The 24,882-nt window shown below is 43.6% G+C and overlaps 1 protein-coding gene across 3 annotated transcripts in view; it reads left to right on the top strand.

Annotated features, from left to right (window-relative positions):
- Positions 1 to 414: 414 nt before the first annotated feature.
- Positions 415 to 24,882, top strand: part of auts2a (activator of transcription and developmental regulator AUTS2 a) — a 293,350-nt gene continuing 268,882 nt past the window's right edge. Inside the window, exons 1-2 of one of the 3 annotated variants that reach the window (XM_084565335.1) lie at positions 415 to 1,819; positions 2,999 to 3,740. In XM_084565335.1, coding sequence (XP_084421461.1) covers positions 3,453 to 3,740 — 288 coding nt within the window. In that variant the 5' untranslated portion in view covers positions 415 to 1,819; positions 2,999 to 3,452. Of the gene's footprint in view, positions 3,741 to 24,882 lie in introns of all 3 variants that reach the window. The other 2 variants (XM_084565336.1, XM_084565337.1) reach the window with 2 other exon arrangements.

Raw genomic sequence — 24,882 nt, forward strand, 5'->3', positions numbered from 1 at the left:
TGTTTTATTGTCCTCTGCTGCGTTACTCTAAGGTCACACTTCTCGGTTGCTGTTTTTGCTTCCTTTTTTTTTTTTTTTTTCTTTTTCACTTGGATGATGAGTTTTGCTGGCCTCGGGTGTCCCTGAAGCAGAAGCTTATAGTGGCTTTCATGAGCCAAATGATAATCTGACACCTGAGCGGAGGCTTATATGCTGCAGATTTCAGTTCTACACCTAACTTAATAAATCACTGTATAGTATGAGGATGAAGTTGAAGGAGTTCATACATTTATTTAAATGAATGCATGTTTTTATTTATTTATTTTTTTATTGCTTCCTTCTGATAAAAATAAAGTCCTTTTAGTGCACTGTAGCTTGTTCCATCAGCTTTCTAGGAGTTAAAGGCTGCTGTTCAGTTTGATATTTAAGTAATAATGCTAATGAAGGCATCTCAATCACTGCTTTTAAACAGCTTTTCTGATACAGATGAGGCTCACGCAGTAATGACCAGAGTATGTTTTCCTCCATTTCCTCCACCTACACTAACTTCATACTTACTTGTAGTTGTATGTTGCCACATTTATGACACCAACTTAAAAAAAGAAAAAGAAAAGAAAAGGCTGATGGATTTCATTCCGATGGTAAAAAAGGGGCTTGCACAAACTGCCTCAGTCTGGTCTGAGACTGGGATGTGCTGCCGGTTTCATCGTAGCTTCCCTGTAACTCGCAGACCAAGCGTCCACAGACAGCACTATTTGCGCCGAGGAGGAAGCGCGCAGCCTGTAAAGCGGCACTGCGGCATCGCCGTATCACTGCGCCCCGGTCTCCCTTCTCCGGGATCCTGAAGCTCGGATCGGGGGAGAAGAGGAGGAGGAGATACCCTACGGTTTCCCGTTTGCGGGATTTATTTCGCCAGCTCCGAACTGTGATGCGCTTTATCTTTTTCTTTTATTTTCTTTTAGTGACCGAAGGCCTTCAACTTGTCCGGACGCTCCCTCCTCACTCGCAAGGGTTTGCATTTCTTGGTTTTGCATGACGTGTCTTGGGGAGAGAGAGAGAGAGGGAAAAGAGAGAGAGAGGCTTGCTTTTGTTGTGTGTCTTATAGTGGAAAATGAAGCTTGGAGAGCCGGAGCAGGAGGCAGTGCCAGTCCGCTGCTGCTGCTGCTGCTGCTGTTGGCTGGACTGGATTACAGAGCCTGAGATCTCTACTGACAGCCCAGGCAGACAAAAAGGGACTGTGAGCGAAGACAAGGGAAAGAGTCTTTACTGAGCTAGAAAAGCCAGGGCGAGTGCCAGGATACAGTTTTTTTTTTATTGAAATAAGCGACATTTTGGCAGCTATTTGTGCACTGTGCGTGTGTATGTGTGTGTGTGTATCATTAGATGAGTGTTGGCATGGGGCATCAGGTTAAAGACATAGACACTGGGGGAAAAAAAAGGTTATTACAGTAAAGGTTGTCTTTTTTGTTGGGGTTATTAGAAGGCAGAATATTTGCATGGAATTAATATTTTTTGCTTAAATATTGGCATGCTGGCTTGTTAGATATGCCTTTGTCAAGTATCCTTAAGGATCCTGAGCCATTCTTCTCTTATTATTTCTTGCTGTAATTGTGCATGTTCAAAACATTTGTCACTTTGCAGGGCTGTAGCAGAGCCTTTTGAGGAGTACATGCATGCTGCAGAATCCAGATGAGCCACATTACATGACAGCCTGTGTCCAAGGAGACAATGTAAAGTTGAAGATGGTGGGTTGACTGTGACAGATCGGTTTTGGTTTGTGCACTGACGCGGAGACGCCGTGATTCCTCCTGTGTTTGAAATGCCCAGCAGCATTTTGAAGGTATGATTGTGGAGAGGAAGCCTGCAGTTTGTTGATTCAGTTTTCTTCCACACAGAGAATACCATTTCTGTGATGTAACGGTCCAGAATTGTTATTCTGGACACACCGAGGAGCCATATGTGTTCTGTACTACAACGCCAGAGTGACTTTCAGTGGCTTTAGGCCTAGACTGTAGGCTGTTCCTTGGGAATGATCCAGAACAAGACTGCAAGCTGTTGAATGTTGCATCCTAATATCATAAAGCAGCCAGATGCCTTCAGTGTCAGACAGTGAAGGCATGCCCTGCTAAGCTCTGTTGTTCAGTGCAGGATTGCATTATTAAAGGGTCGTGGCATTGGTCTTGGTTCTCTAACAGTGTGTGGAAGTCCTCAAGGACGCCTCCCCATTCAATTAGACCCGCGCTCATTCACGAGAGATGTGAATGTGGCCAGGTTTTTGTGTGTGAGTGAGATGTTTTTGAGAGAAGTGAATGGTGAACTCGGGCAGGTTGTCATGAAGAATTCATTTCAGTTTCAGTGATTTTGATGGATGTTTACAAGCTAGATTAGATTCATTCAAGAAGAGCTTTCAAATCACTGCTCGTAAGGTTGATAGATGACCTATTAAATGAAATTGCTAAACCGCAGCTTTGATATTAATGATGTTACACTTTTTTACTGAATCTGCCTGATATGTACCCTTTTTAAATATGTTTAAAGTAAAAATAATTAGATTTGTACCCATGTGCATGTGTTCTATATGTTACTTTAAACTAGTAAAAAAAAAACAAAAAAAAGCAACAGTAAGTTCATATGAAGATGCTTAAGGCGCCAAGTAGCAGAGCAGAACTTCCAGTGCATAATTTATTCAAGGAATGTAATCATTAAAAGCACAGTTTAGATTACAAGCTTGGCAAAAGCTGTAGAGACACTAGTAAAAGAGCACTTACACCATATAATCATCTCAACTCAGGCCTTAATGACCTGGCAGTGTAAAAAAGCACAGTAGTCTCTGCAGATTGTAGCTACCCTAATAAAACATTTATCCTACATTATGCACAGTGGTGAGAAACTTCTCCATAGCATGTGGCACCTTTTGGAGAATGGCTCATTGACTAAATGCACTGTTGAACTTGCTGAGTGAACATGTTGCAAATGCATGCCCTCTCTCTCTCCCTCTGTGTCTGTCTTTATTTTGCAGGAGGGTGAGTTTGCCGACCTTGGGTGAGAGAAGTCAGTTCCTGGAGAAGAAAGATGTGGCGTCACCTGCCCGACGCACCGTGGTGGGACGTGTTCACTGAGCAGACATTTGCTTTAACTTGAAAGGCCCTTCCTCTGGCGGAATTGACAGCTCGGCGATAACGTGTTTAATAGATCGTTTTACACCTCTGTCGTAGGATTTGATGGACTGCCTTTGGGGATTTTTGGGTGAAACCTAACTTGGCTCAGTGACTCCATGCAGTTTTGCGTTTCCTGTAAAAGGCTTCATCTGTTGGATATTACGTGATTACCCTGGATCTATCGCATTGATAGCATTCGCTTGGATATTGCAGAGATTCTTCTCGAGGGGCGGTTTTCACACTAGTGGAGGTCAAGCGGTGCCAGTGTTTGGCCCTTAAAGAGTTTGAATCCCTGTGAGAGGAGGGTTTATCTGGATGTTTCCCATGAAGGACATGGATGGCCCTCGATCTAGTGGCCTGCGGAAGAAGAGGAAGTCAAGGTCAGAGAGGGATCGGGAGAGGAGACCAAATGGGATAAGTGGCAACCATGTTAAGGGCTCCGTGTTTCACTTCTCCTCTGACTCGGAGCGGGAGGGCAACAGGGAACCCTCCTCATCCCGCCCCAGACCCCCGCGGAGGAAGCGAAAGGAGTCTACTTCTGCTGAGGAGGACATCATTGATGGCTTCTCCATCACAGGCTTTGTGTCCCTGGAGGCTCTGGAGGTAAGTGCTTAACGTCAAAGGGAGTCCCTCTAACTGTCTTCAGACTTGTGTGTGTTGAACATCTGCATTAACAAAGGGTAACACAGCTGGATGAGGTGCCTAGAAGACCCAGCGTTTTGCCTCATGCCTGCATATTTGGCTGTGGTGTGAGCTGGTGTTCAACAGGTGTAGCATTAAATGCAACGCTGCAGCCAGAGGTTACTTATCTGTGGCACCAAGAGACTGTTGGTGTTGTTGCTGTGTGCGCTGCTGTGGATTTGTTTTCACAAGAGTTTTCCAGCAAAGCCTTAAACCAGATGAAAGATGTTTAGCTATGGTTGTAGTGGCTGTTGTTCCTTTGTACAGTTTGGAGTGAAAAAGCAATTTGATCCATGCTACAACAGTTTATCCAGAGTGGGAGTAATTTATTATGTGCTGGCTGTCCGTGTTTCTTGGAATGCAAACCGAGCGCAGGCTCCCTTCCAGTGATATAGTTCTGAATTATGACTTGCACAAACAAGCGTTTTATATGTGCAGCACAACCGCTACATTTTTCTTCAACGGCAACTTACAGATGTGTGGCGAATTAAAAGAATTGCTTTTGGTGAGTTGTTGGGCTGCCATAAGCCTCCAGCGCAGCTTCACTGCTCCTTGGTGTAGATTCTCCATGTTTTTTGGAAACACCCCACCCCATCCATTTGGTGTGTTGATGGATTTTGGAGCAGAGACAGCACAGACGCTCCAAAAAGAGTTGTTCATTTGGTGACAAAGGCTTTACCAGATGATTTTCAGAATGTGCATACTCGTCAAACATGGAGTTCCACCTGCAGCTTTCTCTAAGCCTCGCTGTAAGCTTTTGTAAACTTTTTGTATGTGTGTTGAGAGTGCAAGACAGGTGATCGACAGCAAAAACAACAAAAACACAACGGCACATGCAGCCATAGTTAAGGATATGACAGGAGTGATTTAGATAAATTAATGCAGCTATTGTTAATTCTGCAGAAGACATTTAATTTCACATCACATTTCTCAGGAAAATATAACAATATAAACTGTTTGACTCGCTCCTGATCTTGTTTGAGCAGTATGTGGAAATAAAGGGTTTCTCTTCACAAGGTCAGACTTCAAGTATCTCCCGGTATAACACAGTCTGCCTTGCCCTTTCTAATAAATTCACTGTGATACCAATCTCATCTTCTCTGGTTTAACCCATATCAAGGATATAGTGGCACTTGTCCTCATTGTATCCCTTTAGTTAGTCACATCCATGGCTCAAGAGTGTCTTACTGTCATGTTGTTGTTGTTTTTTTTCTCCCTTTATCCAGAATGAGCCTGTTGTCAACAGTCATGGGCTTTTGTGCCTGTGTGTCCTCTCTCTTTAATCCCATTCTGCTTGACCTTCTTCCCGTTGATGTTTTTATGCGTCCGCCTATTCAAGCATTGCCGTTAACAGCTTGACTGCCTGGTTTGATGACAACTCACTGTGTGTCTAACGCACAAGGGGAAAGCTTGAACCTTGAACTTTAATCAAGCATGTTTTCATTGGCCTTTTTACAAAGTTTTTACTCTGTTCTTCATAATCTCTCCAGTTTACATCAGACTGCGAGATTATTAGGCTGGCGTAGTCTTCTGTAGTCACTCCAAACCACGACTATTCCCAAAAAATGTGGGAGTGCGTTAACGACTGCACACGGATTCCAAAAAGTCCAAAAAATCGATGCTTCATTCTTCAACTGAAAATGGAAAGCATGCTGCTTTAGAGAGTCAGATTACAACAGATTTATGAGTTCATGTACATTAGCGGAGAGTATTTCAGCATTTGATTACGCCCGCACAACATAGTTTCAACCTTTCACTGCAGTCAGCTAAATGAAAAACAGAATAATAAATCAAAACAAATTTCTGTATCACATTGAATTAATATCAAATCACAGTGACTTCGAAGGCACTTTTACAAAACAGTCTTGTCACTGAGTGGTTTACTGAGCAATAAAAATGCTGAGTTCAAGTAAGAGCAAGGGAAAAACTAATTATACTCGTGTCCGTGTAGTGTGTTTTCCAACTCATGAATTTGTGGGAATGTGACAGAACTCATTAATGCAGTATCGTCTCACAAGGAAGGGAGATGGCACCATTGAAGTACAATACTTGTTACGATTGTTGGGGAGCTTTAAATGTAGCACTTTGTTGCATTGCGCCCCACATGTGATGACAGCGAGAACAGAAGCTGTTCGTTTTCTGTATACACAGTCGCTGATAGAAGGATCTGGACCATGCCTGCCGCGCTCCTTCCACCATGTTGCTCTCCTGCTGTAGCGTGGCACCCATCATGCTGTCTCGTTCTTTGGTCCAAGGTGACATCTTATGTGGCATATGTGGCGTTGTCATGACATTACATCAAAATAAAAAATAAAAAAGTCTCAGATAAAAGGACGCGCTGTCAAAATAGCTGGCGAGGAATTTTAATTGACCATTTGAGTCAGCTGTACAGAGAATAACTTAGATCCACTTGACTGGAAGGCCAGCTGTCGAGATGTCTGGATCAGTCTTGAAAATGTACGCTTTGAATGAGCACCTCAGCTTTTACTTCTGAAGTGCCACTTGACTTTCCACTTACTTTCATTATGGCTGATCACAGGCCAGTGACAGAGGACGCGTTTCACTTGGCAGCTGAGTTTAAATTATGGCTGAGGGTGAATGAGGGAGTTTGTGACAGAGACAAAAATGTGCCAGCTTTGCCAGGTAAAACAAAAGTGGGATTCTCCCTGAGGAGACCATTTAAGGTCTGTCTTGTTGTTTGTCCTCTGTAATGACTCAGAGATGTGCATTTTATAGACCATTTATCCGTTGTGTATCAGTCATTTTAATGGCAACTGCAGTTCATTTTCTTTAGTAGCGCATGATATTTAAGCGATATCTTAGTCTTCTCTTGCTGAGTAGGTAGTATTTTATGTCTGTCTGTTATTTTTGCGCCTGTGTTTTATCCTTATTTGCACTCTGAGCTGAGTTCCCTTCTTTGTTTGGACCACACAGTGTTCGGAGGCTCGACGGTATATAAATGGAACCTCGCACAAACGTATCACGCCACCAGTGGCTCTCTTTCTGTCTGGGTAAAGTTAAATTCTGATGAGGTCAGACCCCTGGAGGTATACGCTAGTGCTCTCCATCTGTCACCACGGTGCCCAGAGCTACACCGCTCCCAGGCCTGCTTTCCATGTGCATGCTGATATCTTAGCTTTGCATTTTTCTCTCGCAGTCTCGGGACAGAAGCCTCTCTCTGATGAGGCTCCGGAGACGCTCAAGTAGCTTCTGGTAGATGTTGTACAGCATATTGTTGTCTTGATTGCTGCGCTCACTGAGGTACTGTTGTTGACAGTTAAAAAGGAAGTAGCTGAGATAGAATATTTCTATCGCTTTGTCTTTGCTCTGTTGTATAAGGTAGATCTAAATAAGGCTGCTCCTACTAAAAAGAAATTCTACTGAAAATGTGAACATGAGGCATTGTTCCAGATTTACTGTCTAGCTGTTATAAGCATAACACTTTGGGAGTCAAGGTATAGCTCTAAGGCATTCCTTCATTGAGTGAGTAACACTGCACTTTCATGCCCTTGGATTTTTCTGCAAGTGCAGTTGTAGTTTATGATAGATAGATAGATAGATAAACTTTATTGATCCACAAGGGAAATTGCTTGGTTACAGTAGCTTAGTTGTCATAAAAAACACACTCTTAAGAACCTCAGATAAAAAGAAAAGATTAAGTTAAATAAAATAGAAATAAAAAATAAGTAGAATAAGATCTAGTAACATAAAATAGAAATAGTATAAGCCAAAATGTACAAATTATCATATTAGAATATGAACAAATGTACAAGAAATGGAAGAATATAAATATAAATTATATATACAGGGTAAGGTGTAAGGTGCAGTAGTATCCATTAACATTAATAACAATGAGTTATCTGTCACAGAAAGGTGAGTTGTTGTACAACTGGACAGAGAATGGTATGAAAGTAGTCCTGTAGCGTTCAGTGTGGGAGCGGAGCTGGATCAGCCTGTTGGAGAATGAGCTCCGCTGCCCCTCTATTGTCTGGTGTAGTGGATGTGACGGATTGTCCATGATGGAGAGCAGTTTGTCCAATGTCCTCCTGTCCCTCACTGAGACAAACGTCTCCAACTTACTGCCAATCACATGACCAGCCTTTCGGATCAATTTGTCGATCCTACTTATGTCCTTTTTGCTGGTGCTGCTCCCCCAACAAACCACAGCAAAGTACAGGGCACTCTCAACAACAGACTGGTAGAACATCTCCAGCAACTTGCTGCACACGTTAAAAGACCTAAGCTTCCTCAGGAAGTAGAGTCTACTCAGTCCTTTCTTGTACACAGCATCACTGTTGTCCCTCCAGTCCAGTCTGCTGTTCATGTGGACTCCCAGGTACTTATAATGGTCCACTACTTCCACCTCCAGACCCTGGATGGAGATGGGCTCCACTGGTGTCCTCTTCTTCCTGAAGTCAATGACCAGCTCCTTGGTCTTGTCCACATTCAGGAGTAGGTGGTTTGTCTGGGACCACTCCACAAAGTCTGCGATCAGTGTCCTGTACTCCACCTCCTGTCCATCTCTAATACACCCAACCACTGCAGAGTCATCTGAGAACTTCTGCAGGTGGCAGGACCCAGAGCTGTACTGGAAATCAGAGGTGTAGAGAGTGAACAGAAATGGAGACAGGACAGTCCCCTGTGGTGCCCCCACATTACTGACAACAGTATCAGACAGGGAGCCCCCCAGCCGCACAAACTGGGGCCTGTCAGACAAGTAATCAGTAATCCAGGAAACAATGGAAGAGCTGACACCCATCCTGAGCAGCTTCTCACTCATCAGAAAGGGCTGAATGGTGTTAAAAGCACTGGAGAAATCAAAGAACATGATCCTCACAGAGCCCTTTCCACCATCCAGGTGAGAGTGAGCACGGTGCAGCAGGTAGATGACAGCATCATCCACACCAACATGAGGCTGATACGCAAACTGAAGAGGGTCCAAGACAGGGGTCACCAGGGGTCTCAGCTGAGCCAGGACGAGTCTCTCCAGGACCTTCATGACATGTGACGTCAGTGCAACCGGTCTGAAGTCGTTGAGGCCAGATGGGATGGGCTTCTTGGGCACCGGCACTATGCAGGATGTTTTCCACAGCACCGGTATCCTTTCCAGCTTCAGACTCAGGTTGAAGATGAAGTGCAGGATGCCAGACAGCTGTGAAGCGCAAGTCCTCAGGACCCGGGGGTTGACACGATCGGGGCCTGCTGTCTTGCCTTGTTTGACTCTCTCCAGCTGTCTTCTCACCTGGCCAGGCGTCACAGTCATAGGGCTGGTCTTCTCAGTGGGGGTGGGAGTAGGGGGGAGAGCAGAGGTGATAGGCAGGAAGGGATCAGTGGTGAGTTGTTGATTGGCCGTCTGGGGGGGTGTAAAGACTGGAGTGGTGGGGGGTGGAGGGCCAGCAGGGGGTCCAGTGGTGAATCTATTGAAGAAGACATTAAGCTCGTTGGCTCTGTCTGGGCCACCGTCCTGTTGTTTGGCTTTGATGTTGAAGCCAGTGATCAGCTTCATGCCCCTCCACACGTCCCGGGTGTTGTTCTGCTGGAGCTTGACCTCCAACTTCCTCCTGTAGGCGTCCTTACACTCCTTCAGCTGGACCTTGAGTTGCCACTGTATCCTCTTCAACTCGTCCTTATCTCCAGATCTGAAGGCCTGCTTCTTCTTGTTCAGCAGATCCTTCAGCTGGCTGGTGATCCAGGGCTTGTTGTTAGGATAACAGCGGACAGTCCTTGTAGGGATTACTGTATCCTCACAGAAGTTTATATAGTCCGTGATGCAGTCTGTCATGCTGTCAATGTCATTCCCATGGGGCTGGCAGAGCACGTCCCAGTTGGTGGTATCAAAGCAGTCCTGCAGAGCGTCGCTAGCCTCCTCACTCCACCTCCTAACTGTCCTCGTGGAGACAGGCTGTCTCTTCGCTGCAGGGACATACTCAGGTGTTAACAACACCAAGTTGTGATCAGACCGTCCCAGTGGGGGCAGGGCAGTGGCACTGTATGCATCCTTTGAATTAGCATACAGTAGGTCCAGAGTTCTATTTTCCCGGGTCGCACAATGAACAAACTGGTGGAAAGTGGGTAAAACAGTGTCCAAGGTGATGTGGTTAAAATCCCCAGAAATGACAACGAGGGCCTCCGGGTGTTTGGACTGTTGCCTGGCAACAGTGGCGTGGATGGTGTCACTCGCTGCTGCCTTGTCCGCTGAGGGAGGGATGTAAACTCCCACAAAGATGACAGACGTGAATTCCCTCGGTAAATAATATGGACGCATTCCCACAGCTAAAAGTTCAATGTCCGGCGTACAGACACGCTCCTTCACAGTCAAATGAGCAGGGTTGCACCATCTCTCATTCACAAAAACAGCAATCCCGCCGCCGTTCTTCTTACCGCTCAGGACCGTGTCTCTATCCGCCCGTAGAGTCTTGAAGCCGGGTAAAGATGCACTGTGGTCCGGGAAGTTCGCGTGCAGCCAGGTCTCCGTAAAACACAAAATACTGCTCACGGCGTACTCCCTCTGGGTCCTAACAAGCGCACACAGTTCGTCCATCTTATTAACCAGAGACCTCACGTTCCCCATAAGGACAGATGGTACCGCTGGTTTGAATTTCCGTCTCCGCTCTTTCACTTTCGCGCCAGCACGGCATCTCCGGCGCTTCTTCCTAAGTTCCTCGGGAATCTCAGGCCTCGCTCCGAACAGCGCAGGGGGTATGGACAGCGCTAGCAGTTGCTCTCGTGTGTATACGAAAGGACGGCCACTCTGCTGAGCGCTACAGCTCAGCACTGAAAGTCCAGAAAAAACGAAAAAAAGCAGCTTAAAAAGACAAAAGCGGCCAAAAAACATGGTGATAGTTTTTTGGCATAGGATTCAAGAATAAGTTAGAAAAAAAAAAAAGATCGAAGGAACACACAAAAATTGTAAGAATCACGGAGCTACTGTGACCTGCTGCCACTCTTTCAGGCGCTCGACTAGGACTCTATGGAAAGCAGATTTAATGCATTGCTACTGAGAAGACATTGAGTTATTATGAGTTTATTTGTGCAATAATGTAGCTGTAAGGCAATATATCACCGACTGGTCATTTGCACTTGCACTTTCACAAACTGACCAAGAAAGTGCAAAGACTTACTGAGGAGTGTTGGTTCATTGCATTGAGGTCACAGTATGCAGCACCAGCTGTCCTTTTAAAGGAGCTGGTTTGAAAACAGATTTTTTTATTTTTTATTTTTTTAACAGAAAGAGTCCCGGGCAGCAACCTATTACAGCACTTGAAGAAATTACTAAATCATTGAGTGCCTACCCCTCTTTTCACCCCTTTGCTGTATTCAACCCATTTCGTTTGAAAGAGGTCCCTAACCTCGACATGCCCCGTGCTAACCAGAATTGATTTAAAGCTGTTGCCTCAGTTAACCCACTGCTCCATTATTTCCCCATAATTAGTGGTCTGTGACGTCTGTGTGTTTGCAACATGCACAGAAATTCTCCTAATCCTTTATCGCTGCGTATATTAGAGACTGAATCAGACACCGCTCTGGTCACAACGTCTGCTTTTTCAACCTTTCTGTCACTGCCCAGACTGACTTCTGTTTTCTTAACTCCAGTAACAACATCTCATCTTACTGAGAGGTTAACAGCAGTCTATTACATGACTGACTGCCCATGATAATATAATGAATCCCAAAAAAAGCAACACTGTGTAAATGAATCCATTTGCAGTGCCTGTTCTACTCCGATTTTGCGGCCTGGGAAGACTTCTTAATTCACAACACCCCGCAGAGCTCCTGCCGGTTTTGTTGTTCCTCTAAATAATCTACCTCTCTGACTTAATTTGTTGCACACCATAAAAACGGAAGACAACAGATTCACTTAATGCGCAAATAGTGTACAGAGTGGTGCTGGGGCACGCGCAGTAAGTGCATAACACCACATTTTGGGCGAGAGTGGGAGAGGAGCCTAGTGCTGAGATGGACGCAGAGCTGACACAAGCAGTTTGGGACCTGCACTGGAGAACCATTCCTTCTATTACTTATTGAAGTTTAAAACATTCAAAGAAACTGTAGGCATTTGACACTTGTTTCATCTGCTTTTTACTTACTGCGGAAAAACCATGAAGTGAATCTATCTGGCAGGATTTAGCAGTGAATTTATGACATGTACATTTATTAGTTTATGGATGGGTTATTTATTGTCATTACCTGTTTGGCTTTTGCATAATTAGTGACTTGGTTGGTCACCCAATGTTTTCACTTCAATATGTATGTCCAGCACAGAGCAAGACATTTTGTCAATGGAAAATTGTGAGATCATATAGGGGATGGCGTCTGTGAAGACCTAGATTCCTTCTGATTTTGTTGGCCCTGGTCAAAATGTGGCTTTAGAGTAGGTCACTGCTGATATATTGGTTTATTTTAACACTGTAAAACATCTTGCACAGCATGCATCTAAGTCTGGAGCTAAAAGCAGTGACTTTTTGATGATTTATGCCCATTAGTTCTTTGTGGTTCATTAGCTTCAGTAGCAAGATATAAACTCTCAGTTTCCAAAGGAGCCCAGTTACCTGTAAAATTCTCTCCTTTTGCAGCCAAGCAAAGGTAAAAATGTCCAAAAATATGTGCTAAACCAGGTCTGGGCTCCTGTAATACATATTGCATCAGATTGCACCCGAGCACTAGATTTGTCATGTCATCCCTAACTGGACCAAACGGCAGACTACTAGCAGCTCACTACCACAGAGCAGGGAGATAGTCAATCGATTACAAACAGCTTCAGTGCCTTTCACTGCAGGCTTCACATCACTCTGACAAAAAGTCTAAAAGAAGGTTATGTATAAACCATGTGTCTGCTCGAGGAGAAATGCTTTCATAAGAGCGGAGGAAGTCTTCCACCTCTCCTTTCACGGTGTTTACAGTTTATTTCGCTCTACCACCAGGAACTCGTTGGTTTCAATTAAATGCCAAATGTTTCTGTGGGATGTCTGCTACGCCCATCGGTTATTTAATTTTAGGCACCAGCTTCACACCCATCTGTCACACCCACACCGGCCGTGGAGATATGACACATTCAAGCCGAGGCACGGCGGAGCGGCGTAGTTCATGGATTAAGTTGAGTCATGAGTGTGTGTGGGTGGAGGTGGTATGGAGTGAGAGTTCAACAAAATGATAATAGGTTCATCGATACGTTGTCAAAGCTTCAAATTACAAATAATGGCTAGCTAATTAATGGCTCTTGATGTTTTAGGTAGAGTAAGAGTCAGAGGACAGGTCGAAAGCCTCGGCCGAGAGGATCAGCTGTAATTATGTCAACAAAGGATATTCCCCTCGTATGGCCAAATCAAGATGATGAATTGCACTTTAACAGTCCGACATTTTCTTTTCTCGTGCGCTGTTTGTGGGATAATGCTGTCTCTGCCTGCCAGCATTTCAAAAACAATTGATTTTCTCTGGCACAGCCCCCAGAAGTCTGCCTGGAAGAGCACTTGTAAGAGCAGGCGGAGAGGAACGCATTGATTGGTTCTTCATCATCAGAAAGAGGCTAATGTGAAATCAAATGTATTGACAGGTTGTTTCAAAGGAGAATGTAAAAAAAAAAAAAGATGTTTCAAACAGTTAAGACACACAAGTATCAAGCCAGGCTTTCTTTGTTTGTGAGAAAATGCAGGTTGATGAACAAGGACACCTTCAGAGAAAGCCTCTCTGTGCCAAACTGCCTTGAAAGATATTTCTGTCTCGTGAATGATGCCACTTTACCAGGCCTTTAATTAATTCCCACCCTCCACACATATATTTGTTCCAGTCTCCTGGCTGTAATGTAAGATATTCATTTAGCGACATTTCGGAGCTGGAGTGATGTATGCAGTAATATGCTTTGACAGCCCAGTGACTGACACATTAATGAAATGAGCTGTCATATGTGGATAGTTTAAATAAAAAAGATTAAATAATCGCTCCGTTGTTTGGGTTGGCTCAACGGATTCTGATGATTTTAACGTGTGCGCGCCGTTTCTGGTTTCTGTCCTGTGTGTTTATTTCTTTTTTTTCTTTTAGAGGTTGAGCGTGTCTTTCATTTGATACGTGAACTGAGCCAGTGCCCTGTTTTAAAGCCTCATTGATCTCTTAGCAGAGTACATTCAGCGTTCTCACCGTCTAATGGACCGCTCCAGTCTGCTGAAGTGCTGCTCGGCCACTGCTGATGGGACACATTTTTGCCACAGATGCAGATTTATTCGTTAAACTTACATTCTTTCGCGCTTTTATCTTTCCCTGCAGATTTGTTATTTCCCAACCTCATTTGGTGCTTTGAAAGTCTTTCCATCTGTCCCCAACATGTGCAGAGTGATTGGACTATAACTTGCAACAGGCCTGCAACAGGCCATAAAGTCCAGGTGTAAATCCACCCGTGCTGTGTTTAAAGTCTGATAACTCAAAGCAGTTAATTTTTTTCCATGGAGGCATTTTGATGCATGCAGCAACAGGGTGAGCTGAAGTGAACGCCAAACATTGGACGTTTGTTCTGATATAGAGTGAAGGAAAGAAAAGACCTGCTGTTTGTTTGAATGCAACCCAGCTGCATTTATCGCGAAGAGATTGACGCCGTGGCGTTCGGTTCAGGCTCATCAGCTCTTGAGTCACGTGCCCGACGCTGACATACTCATCTCACTCGCTGACGGAGAAACAGACACCGGTGCATTCGTATGAACTCAGGCAAAACAAATAGCTCAGCAGCAGGGGAAATGTGCAACAACAAGCAGCATCAATGTTTGGAGTTGACATACAGGCAGAAGCAATGGGACTGTGGGATGTAGGAGCAAGGTGGAGGGATGATCAGTCTTTACACACTCATACACTGTACTTGCTATATTTCACTATAGTATTCTCTACATTTGTAGTTACAGAGGACTGTGTCAACTTGTCAGATGTGGAATATGCTGAATCTGGAGTCTTTTTACAAGACTGAATTTAAGAATTGATTCAGAGCTCATTTATGTCACAAAATTATTATTTCTGTACTATTTCCTATTTGATGTACTTCACTGAAAGTTGGAACACACAGGTGGTCAAGAATATATTGATAATAGCAGGCAGTGTTTGCTACGACTACATGTTGTTGCAGAGACTTGTGAACGGCAGCGTATACCGAGTCTTCCATCATCTTAGGTCTACATTAAGAGCTAATCTTTGGTTAGTGTCACACCCAGAGTGCTCGAAAAACCTTGGATTAATGTTTCCACCGCTTTAAAACCTAACTCTCCCTGACACTTGTTAACGTAGCACACAGCTCAGAAACAAAATCACATTGTGTCCTTATCCGAGTATTAGCACAGAGGCAAATCACGTCCTCATCCCAATATAATTGACTTGCCCGAGTTAAGAAAAATACATTTCCCTGGTCCGTGTGCCACCGGCTCGCTGAGCGCCTGCCATTTTCTTTCCCATTTCATCCCTGCTTTTATTCTGGCAGGTTCCAGGGACAGATGTGAAGGGAAAGAAGATAAATGTTTGCGGAGGCTGATTACAAAATGCCATCTCTGAAGTAGAACTGTGGCCACAGCCAGTCTTCCTTTAGTGTGTAATGGCCCCCATCATGATGTATTGGGATAGATATTTTTCCTTCTTGAGAGAGGACCCTTCTCATGCTCAACTGCGCAGTGCATACTAATGGTGGTGAAGTAAGGAATGTGTTACCGTTTGTGTGTGTGTGTGTGTGGGTGGGTGTGTGTGTGTCCTTGCACCACGGCGCCTGTGGACTTACGGACAGAGCCCTGTTGAGATCTCTACCTGCAGCTTTGAACCTTTGATCCCCCCCTCTCTTCTCTGATCCTTCTTTAAAACGGAGCCAACCTACCACTGTTTCCATTTCCATCTGCTTCCATTCCTGCACTCTCAGATAAGCTTTGCTCAATAACCGCACTGCTTCAATTCCTTTTTTTAAAGAATTGTTTACACTAGCACTAGCACACTAGTGCCAAACTCTAATCTGCAGTCACATGCTTTTTGCAATATTTAGAAAATTGGCATATATCTTTGAAGCCGATACCCAACAGTTTACTCTGCTTGCTTGCAAGCACCTTCGTTATCCCGAGGCTTGGCTCTGTGGCTCAGGACGCAGTTCCATCTTTTCCAGGTCAAATGATATTGAAATACTAATTAAAGGCTCCATGGCTGCGTCTCTGTAGGACGTCACCCCCCTCCTGCCTTTGCCCGTGGAACAAACTGCTCTAGATGCTCAGTAGTAGGGTAGATGTGGACTGCAGCTGCTTTAGATGAGAATCACTCCTCTCCAGGAGATCCAGATTTTCACTTAGCCGTGTTATTTATTTCAACTCAGCATCCTCTGCGAAATGGTTTTGGGTCATCCGCTCTATATTTGATCATGTTTGAAGCAGATGGAAACATTTGGTTTTTGGAAGTAGCTCTTAATATTTTATCCATTGCGACCTGAGGCGTAGAAGTCCAGCTAGATGCTGTTTTACATAACCTTGTGATTTAAGCCGTCCAACCCGGTGGGACTGTTAGCTGACATTCATCCCGCCAAAACACTTGACATTAAACATATACAGCACATGCAAGACACAGGGAAAGACTCCATCATGCTTGATTACTCCACTGATTCATTGACATTCCACAGTGCAAATGTGGTCTATTTCACATTTTCATGGTAGATTCTCTTGCAGCTCTTTAATCAATGCCAGCCAAGTCACGCTATTTCAAACAGGACATTATTTAACAAGATATGCTATATCAACAACTTAACCTTTCTTACAACATACTAAATTAAATACAATATAAATCGCACTTCTGGATGTTAAATAGATAAATTTGACATATTGTGCATCAAGGAATAAAGGATATGTAAACATAAGGTATTGCACATGATATTAAAGTTTGTGTGTAGATTGTCTATGTGTTAGTTCGGTGTGTGTGTCTAGGTGTAAATGACTTAAGGTCTGTCCATTCAGTCTGCTTATCACAAACCCTACTAATGTGTTACCTTTAGCTGTTTCAACAATTTTGCTGATCACGTTGTTATATCTGTTATTCATTTGTTCATCAACGGTAGCTTTTTGTTCCTGCTTATCTATAACATTTGGCCAAGAGTTTTAACCGATTCCCATTTAAACACTCGTCTGTTCTTGCACGTCTCCTTTAGCAACTGCTGAAATATCTCCTGGGGTGCTAATGGCCCTGGTTGAGCATCCCGGTTCTAAACAACTTCAAGGCTCACGGTCGAGATGGTTTTTTGGTAGGTTATTTATTAAATTCAACTAGAATATTGATTAAGATGGATACGGGGAAAGAGACTATTTACCAGTCAAGGACAAGGTTAAAGGTCCCAGGCTGGAACCAGCACTTTATGTGATTATGTAGTAGATTTGATTTGTAGTGATATTCAATGCTCCGATGGAGACGTGCATGTAAGATTTTCTGTGGAAGCTTCGCTGACTTCCCATAAAATACATTTTCTGTCATAGAGCATGAAGGTGCAGGCTATATCTAGTTTCAACGTTTACATGGCTGGAATAATATGCTTGAAAGCCTCGGCTTAGGGGGAAGAAGTAAGGATGACGGTAATGCTGTTTTTGAAAGGCGTGAATCCTGTGACAAATGCTCTTCCTGGGTATTCCTGACAAGGTTTGGTGGAATAGCGAAAGAAGGGCTGCAAGTGCATGTCTGCCTGTAGCTGTGTGCTGCTACTCATGCTCTATACATGAGTGTAAAAATGTTTGTATCTAATGGTGTAGGCCTGTCATTCTTCAAATCGTAGTTCTGCATACAGGACTGCTATTTAAGGATGAATCCATAAAGACTGCCAGGGTGATTAATACATTCATGCTTTTCTGTTGTTGCCATGGCTATTCTTTAATTGATGCTTGGAGCCCAAGTCTATCCCACACACTGCACTACATACTCGATATACTGTAGCTTTGTGTGAATAAACTGTACTGTGTGTGTTTTTGGATGCCCTGCTCATGGCGTAACTCTCATTGACTGCATAGAGACCATCTGTGTCACCACCCACTGGATTCGTGAAGAGCAGTTCTGAAACTTGCCATTACGTGACACCTGGTCCTAAATGTTCAAATAAGTGAAGCATGAGTGGAACTGAGGTGGATGGTGACGCCTGGGCCAACAGCTAGCAACCTGTGACAGCACCCACCTGTCACTCAAAATGAACACGCCCTTAAATAAGCAACAATAACTTTAATTTATATAATTTTAATTCCCCTTGTATAGTCGTCGTGAATGGGGCAGTTAGCCATAGAGAGGGGGATGTCTACAGGGATAACCTGCCTTTGGATTCAGCCTCAAGTGACTTTTTCAGAAACTACAGTTTTTGGCAATTTCTTAGCTATGGAGGTTGCTGTTAGGTAGCTATTATGAATAGCCAGTTAGAGGCTTGCAGCTGTGGTAACCCACCAACCTCATCTATACCTCATGGCATTGTGGGATATATATATGAGGGTGTGTGGCACTTCACATACTATTGACTTCATACTAAGATTCCAGACCGTAAGACACTCGGTGGTTAATCATTCATTCATTCATTCATCTTCTGTAACCGCTTGTCCTCTGGAGGGTTGCGGCTGGGCTGGACCCTGTCCCAGCTGTCATCGGGTGAGAGGCGGGGTACACCCTAGACAGGTCACCAGTCTGTCTCAGAGTGGTTAATCAACTGGTATCACTGTGAGATCCTACCGAGTTGTCCTGTGGCTTTCTTGTCCAGCTAGCTATGCACAGGCTCGTTCTATTATCATTACCAAATATAACAATATCCAAATAACATTTATGAATCCTCGTCATAAAAACAGCGTTGTGCCACTTTAAATGGTATTTATTAAAATCAGTATTTCAAATGTGTCCTGCCATTTGGTGAACAGGAACACACTGAAATAAAGGCATTATTTTGATTATAATAATTTGAATAATAGCTATTTAATATATTGCTGAAATAATGAATTAACTTGGATATTGAGGTAAGTCATGGTCACGCCAGTCGCTAAAACAATGTAATGGAAAAACATGCACTTTGTGTTGCATCATTCTTTCACAGTAACAGACTATTGTTATTGTTGTTGTTAATACGTTCAACTAATAAAATAAATGCATTTACTGCACTATTCTAGCTTGACTGTGGAGTTCAGCTTGTTAGAATACCAAATAGATAGCTGTGGTACCATCCAGGCTTATGTTTGTGAGCTCAGTATACACACATGTTTATGTAAAAATGTGTGTTACCATGGGTTTGTGGAAGATTATGAGAAAGAGTCTGTGGTTGACAGATGGAATGTATATATCAGAGTGCGTGTGTGGGGGGGGGGGTGGGGGGACAAGACAGTTGTGTGAGTGTGTGTTTGTGTGTAGCGGGGACAGCTACGCTCCAGAAAGCCAGATGGATTTGCAGCTCTCTACCCCAAATGAAAACATTGGCTTGCATTGTTTTCAGTAAGTGCTAGTCGACTCATGTGCCTTCTGGTGTACGGAAACGAGAAAAGAAAGCCAGATCCCACAGTATCACGTCCACAAGCAGCACCCAAGAAAAAAAGCCAGTGTGGATAAGTGTTTGCCTAAGGAGGACTCTTATGACTTCATTACAACATCCACAGAATTACTTAGTGGTGTAATCTCCCACAAAAAAAAAAGGCATTAACAGATTTGCATTCTGTACATTAGGCCCTTTACAATTCACCATCTGACAGCAGTGTTGTCTGCCCGCTGGATTGTCTGTATTGTCTGCGTTTGTATAGACAGTATGAGGCCTTTTCTTACTCCGCAGCACGTTTTAGTGCGCTGATGTTTATGCCAAGCAAATCATGGCTGCTGCGTCTGGATCTGTACTGTAAAAAGCGTCACTCCCGCTGTCGTGTGGGATTTTTCTGAGTAATTATTTACACTCTGAAGCTGCTGTATACACTTGAACTTGCTGTGGCTTGAATATCAAGCGTTAGTGATGGGAGTACAGGCAGCCAAAAAGCAGACATTTTTGGATAACAAACCTAAGATATACTAGGCTCGCTGTATTGACATCACCTGGCACTCACTGTCTGTGGTCTTTTTTATCATAAACTTCTTTTAACTCCAAAAGTTTACAAAACTGTTTCCTAAACTCAAAATTGCAATGTTTGCTCATCCGAAAATTGTGCAACATTAGTCCACATTGTACAAGAGTGAATAGCAAAATGTATAATACATATATAAAAAAGTGATATGCTGGAGAAGTTTCTACATTTAAACAACAACAAAGGCGTCACTGGCAAATTACATTTTAGCCTCTTCATGAGGTAGTGTGATCGTTATGAATAATGTGCTCCTGGCAATAATGGTAAACTAAGGCATGATTAGAATGCATTAAAAAAGCCCATAGACAATTCAGTGTGAAAATGTTTTATGAGAGCATCATTTTCAGGTGTGTTTAGCAGGGAATCCTCCTGTGCTGTACTGCTTTGCACACTCTGTTAGCTCCTGCCAGATCCTCCTGACACTTCTCATTACGGCAGAAGCAGGTCAGGGTAGCAGCGCTATTGAGGGACTGCCTGCGTGACCCCTGAGGGCTTTGGCTCATTGCTCACCTGAACCTGCGTTCACTTCTGTGGCCGCCTACAGACCTCACATTAACATCCCTCCTGGGCAGTGGAATCACAAGTGAACAGTTTTAAGTACAGGTGTGAACACACACAGGACGCATTGAGGACACATTTGAGCGATCAGATATGATGGAGGTGGTCTGCGAAGCATTTGACCACATTCCTTAGGTAGTGTGAACACACAGTGAATCCTGCGTCGCATTGAAGACCACCTATTTAGCAGAGATGCTCTTGTGTAAGAGGAGTTTTGTATCATTCATTCAGGAAGAAAACCCACCTCTGCTATTTTGAGTGATCGCCAGAAAAGGAAAATGCTCAGAAAAAGATACAGTGCGTGTGGAAGCTTCCAGAGTTCAGTCATAATATGAGCTTTGTGAAGGTTTCTAAAATAACTAACATCAGGCCAGAGATAAATAAATGAACAGTAATTTAACGTGTGCCTTCGGTGAGAGAGACAGAGATGTCACTGTTAGTTCCAAAATATGTATCATCTCCGCAAGTCATGACACACACATTAGAGACAGCAGTTTTTAACATATTGTGCTGCCCCACAAATGCTGTCGGTGTGGCAGGGTGTGCATGTGTACACACATTATAATGCTAGGTGTTAAGTTAGTTACTTAAAGCTGGCCACTTGCAATCAGATTGCACAGGTCAGATGTTAATGCAAGGTCTGCAAAAGGCCTATACGGCCTCAGTCTACTGGTGGTGTGTTTTCATTAAGCGTGTGCCGGAGTCTTGTAAATGGGAGGCTTTCACTGAAACAAAAGGTGCTCTTATGTAAATGCCAGCAGGGTCTTTGTTGATTTAACACTTCCCAGGGTGTGCGTGAAGCATATACACACAGTCTGGCTCGCATTAACGCTCACTCTTTCCAGCAAGGCAGGGTTTTAGGATGGATTTAGTTTTGCCAGCTAATAGCAGGGTATCAGCTGTATGGTACAAGCAGTGAGTGGAAGCAGCCCGTAGGCTATCCACACAGGCCTTATCACTCAGCAAGCAGACCCCATGATAAGGTATTATGTTTTTCACAATAGTCTGCTCTGTTTTCTCCTGTTTGTGCAGCTTCCCAGTGGTGCATGCTATAATAACCCAAGGCTGCCAATTACACAGACTGACTGTGTTAGCGATGTGTAAGCCTCTGTCATATCTGTCGGGTTTGAAAGCAGGGTGGTGATTCAGTATTCTGAGTGGCAGAGAGTGAGTTCCTCCAGCCTGGAAGTCTAAGCCCACACTATTTCATTTACAAGATCTCCAACCTCTGTGAATTTAAGAGCACACTTATTACTGAACCCTCTTCACTTATCTGCTTTGCAGGATCAGTCCTGGTTGAACTTCTAGCAGATGGTAGTTGTCTTGGCAGTCTTGTCGATTTCTTTCATTCAGAGGTGTAAGGACGGTTTTTGTTAGATAAGATAAAATAAAGTAGGTTTTATTTGTTACATGCACAGTCATACATAGTGCAATGCACAGTGAACTGTATTTTTGTACCTGCAGCCAGTAGTAAAAAAGTACTACAGTAAAACAGTAATAATTGCACTTAGGTGGCCGTCACATAGCAGACAAGGTAAACAATGTAAGTGTAAATATAAAGCCGACAAAAGTAAAATAAAATATAGACTGTAAACTTGAAATGTAAACTTAGAGGGGGTAGCTTGTGCATATACACATTTACAGTATTTGAAAACAGCTATGTGACTAAGGTGCAGTGGTATTTAGGTCCAGTTTAAGGCTCAGAGTTGAGCAGATGGGTGGCATGTTGACAGAAACTCTTCTTCAGCCTCTCAGTCTTTGGCAGTAGTGAGAAGACAGAGTGTCCGGGGTGACTGGGTTGTTCCAGGATCTTCTTGGCCCTGCAACGTTTTGTTTAAATGTCCTGCAGGTTGGGGAGGGGGGTTCTGATGGTCCGCTCTGCTGAACGGACCACCCTTTTGAGGGCCACGAAGTCCTGCCTGGTGCAATTTCCCATCCAGGTGGTGATGCGCCCACACAAGATGCAAATTTGGGGGTTCTAAAGAGAAATTTGATGACTGGAAAAAATGTTGACGACTGTAATTCCTGTCCTTTGTTTTGACTTCCGTGTAATGAGTCTGCTTTGTACGCAAGTTTTACAGGGACGTCAAAATGATCCAGACTGAGGGAAAGTGATCACGAGCAGTTTTACCTACGCAAACGTAATCACTTGTGCACATTTGTTAAACATAACCACAAGTACCTAAGCTTTGCGTTGGAGTCTTCTCCACCGTCAGATGTCGACATTTTCCTGGCCTTTTGTTGTTTTTTCTGTCTGTTTCAGTTTGAAGCTGTATAATGCTGCCCTGCTTAGTTTCCATTTCAGCTCTGAGATGAAACAATCAGCTGTGTGTACGGCAGGCGGCTGCTACTGAAGATTGCCTTACAGAAATGTGTTGTTGCTGCTGTTAGCGAGGCAGGAGAACAATCAGCATCGAGGAGACTGTCGCAAATCAGTCTGTCACAGAGGTCTTTTACATACTGTAGTTGTCTGCCTGTCTGGGTCATGCAAATATATTCACTAGAGCTGTCACAACGGGATGACTAACGGCATTTCTTGCATCTTTGTTTTGTGGTTATTCTGACAGACAATTACAATATGATGAGATTTAGGATGAACTGATGCATTTGAGAAGTAGTTGAGAAGTTATGCTAAGTTAGGTTGTTGAGTGAATAATTGTATCATTACTTGAATTCAATACACTGAACAAAACTTCTCACCCAGTGCTTGAGACTGTTGTGTAGCTCCTTCAACCACAGTGCACGGAGGAGTGCTTCTGGAGGTGCTTTGTCCCTACAGTAGTCAGACTCTTTAACATTTCTTAGCCATGCTGCTGAGTTTTGCTCCACAACTGAAGGACACAGACACTCAGTGGACAATATACCTTTCCAGGAAATGTACTTGTTCATAATTTCATTCACATTTTCTCAAGTGCAATACGTATACCATATATTTTTCTTACTCACCATGTAATTTCTGTGCAGTATATATATTTGCTATCATCAGGTCTGCCATTATTCAGGATTTCCACTTAACTCTGCCTACAGTGCTTAACTTTGTTTGGTTTTTCACCAAACTCTTGTTAGTTACTTAAGCTTGGTACAGTGATTGTAAATATGTCTTGTATCCCTAATATGTTTACTATATTTACTTATACTTATAGTTTTGTCTCTTAACTTATTCTATTTTTTATCTAACCCCATAAAGTCTTCTCTTATCCAATCTTATCTGAAATCACTGAATGCAGTAGGGAGTTTCCACAGTTTGAGAGTGTTCCTTCAACACTAAACAGCTCACAGACACTCATATTTGTTATCTGTCACTCTTAGCAGGAGTCAGTTAAATGGATCAATCAGCTCCTGTGTTGTTATGAGCTATTAATCCAGGCCTGTCTTTACTTCAGCCGTATTACCAGACAGCCAAGACCCAAGTGTAACATTATTTCAGTTGTTCATCTTCAAAATCTCTTGTCAAGTGGAAACTAGAGATCTCTGGTTTGCTGCCGTTTCCAAACATTGATTCATGTATGCACATAATTCCCATCACGTCCATGAGATTTATATTTAATATTTCCAGTTTCCCTGCGCATTAATGGTAGGCTTGTTTTATGTTAAATATTTGACATCTTTGGGGGAAAAAAATAAGAAAAAACATCTGCTTGATCTGTGTCCATGTTACCTCACGTTCCCCTACTGAGTGGAAAGTGTTTGGTTCCGTGCCCTCGAGGCACTTGACATTAGATAAGGCAGCTGGCACAGCTCCACGTGCAGTGAAAGTGATTTACTGCTGGCTCTGCAGCCTGTAAAAAATTCACCGTAGAGCACATATAGAGTTCAGTGTCAGCTTAAATGCCCCGTCTCTCATCATCATATCTCCCGTGGTCTGTACATGGAATGGAATGCGGTGTTTCGCTGGAGTGCATCTCTCTGTGGTGGCCCTTGTTCTTGGTACCGCATTGATGGCCTTGTAATTGCAGTACTGGAAAAAGCAGGGTTGGGAGTGGTTGGTGATAAACGGGTCCTCCGTGTCTGCGGCACCATCGTCATCCTGACTCCCCCACAGGGCTCAGGCTCCGGCTCGACACTGGAGACTCGTGCTGTCTATCTGCGAGGCCGTCGATCTTGCTGCCACTCAGCCGTCTCCCTGCCTCCTCCTCTGAGAGGCCTCTCGCCCAGAAGGACTGCTGTGAAATGAAGCATTGATTGCCCCTGAGCAGACGGGAGAATAATACATAATGATATTGCCCTGCTCCCCCTCTCTCTCTTTCAAAGGTTAGACAAACCTATATGGGCAATTTGGCAGATATTAAGCTTTTAGATTACTTTTGAAAATAACATTTAGTTTCCTTGATTATATGGAATATTTGTTCGGTTCTTGAACTTTTTCCCAGCTGGATACCAGACTCGGTCTGATTGTGAGCAAGTCAAAGTAAAACAGCGGTGCCTGTACCTGCAGTGCCCCAGTTAACCGGCATGCTGTA

The sequence above is a fragment of the Chelon labrosus genome (genome assembly GCF_963514085.1).
Source record: "Chelon labrosus genome assembly, chromosome: 17".
Lineage (NCBI taxonomy): Eukaryota > Metazoa > Chordata > Actinopteri > Mugiliformes > Mugilidae > Chelon > Chelon labrosus.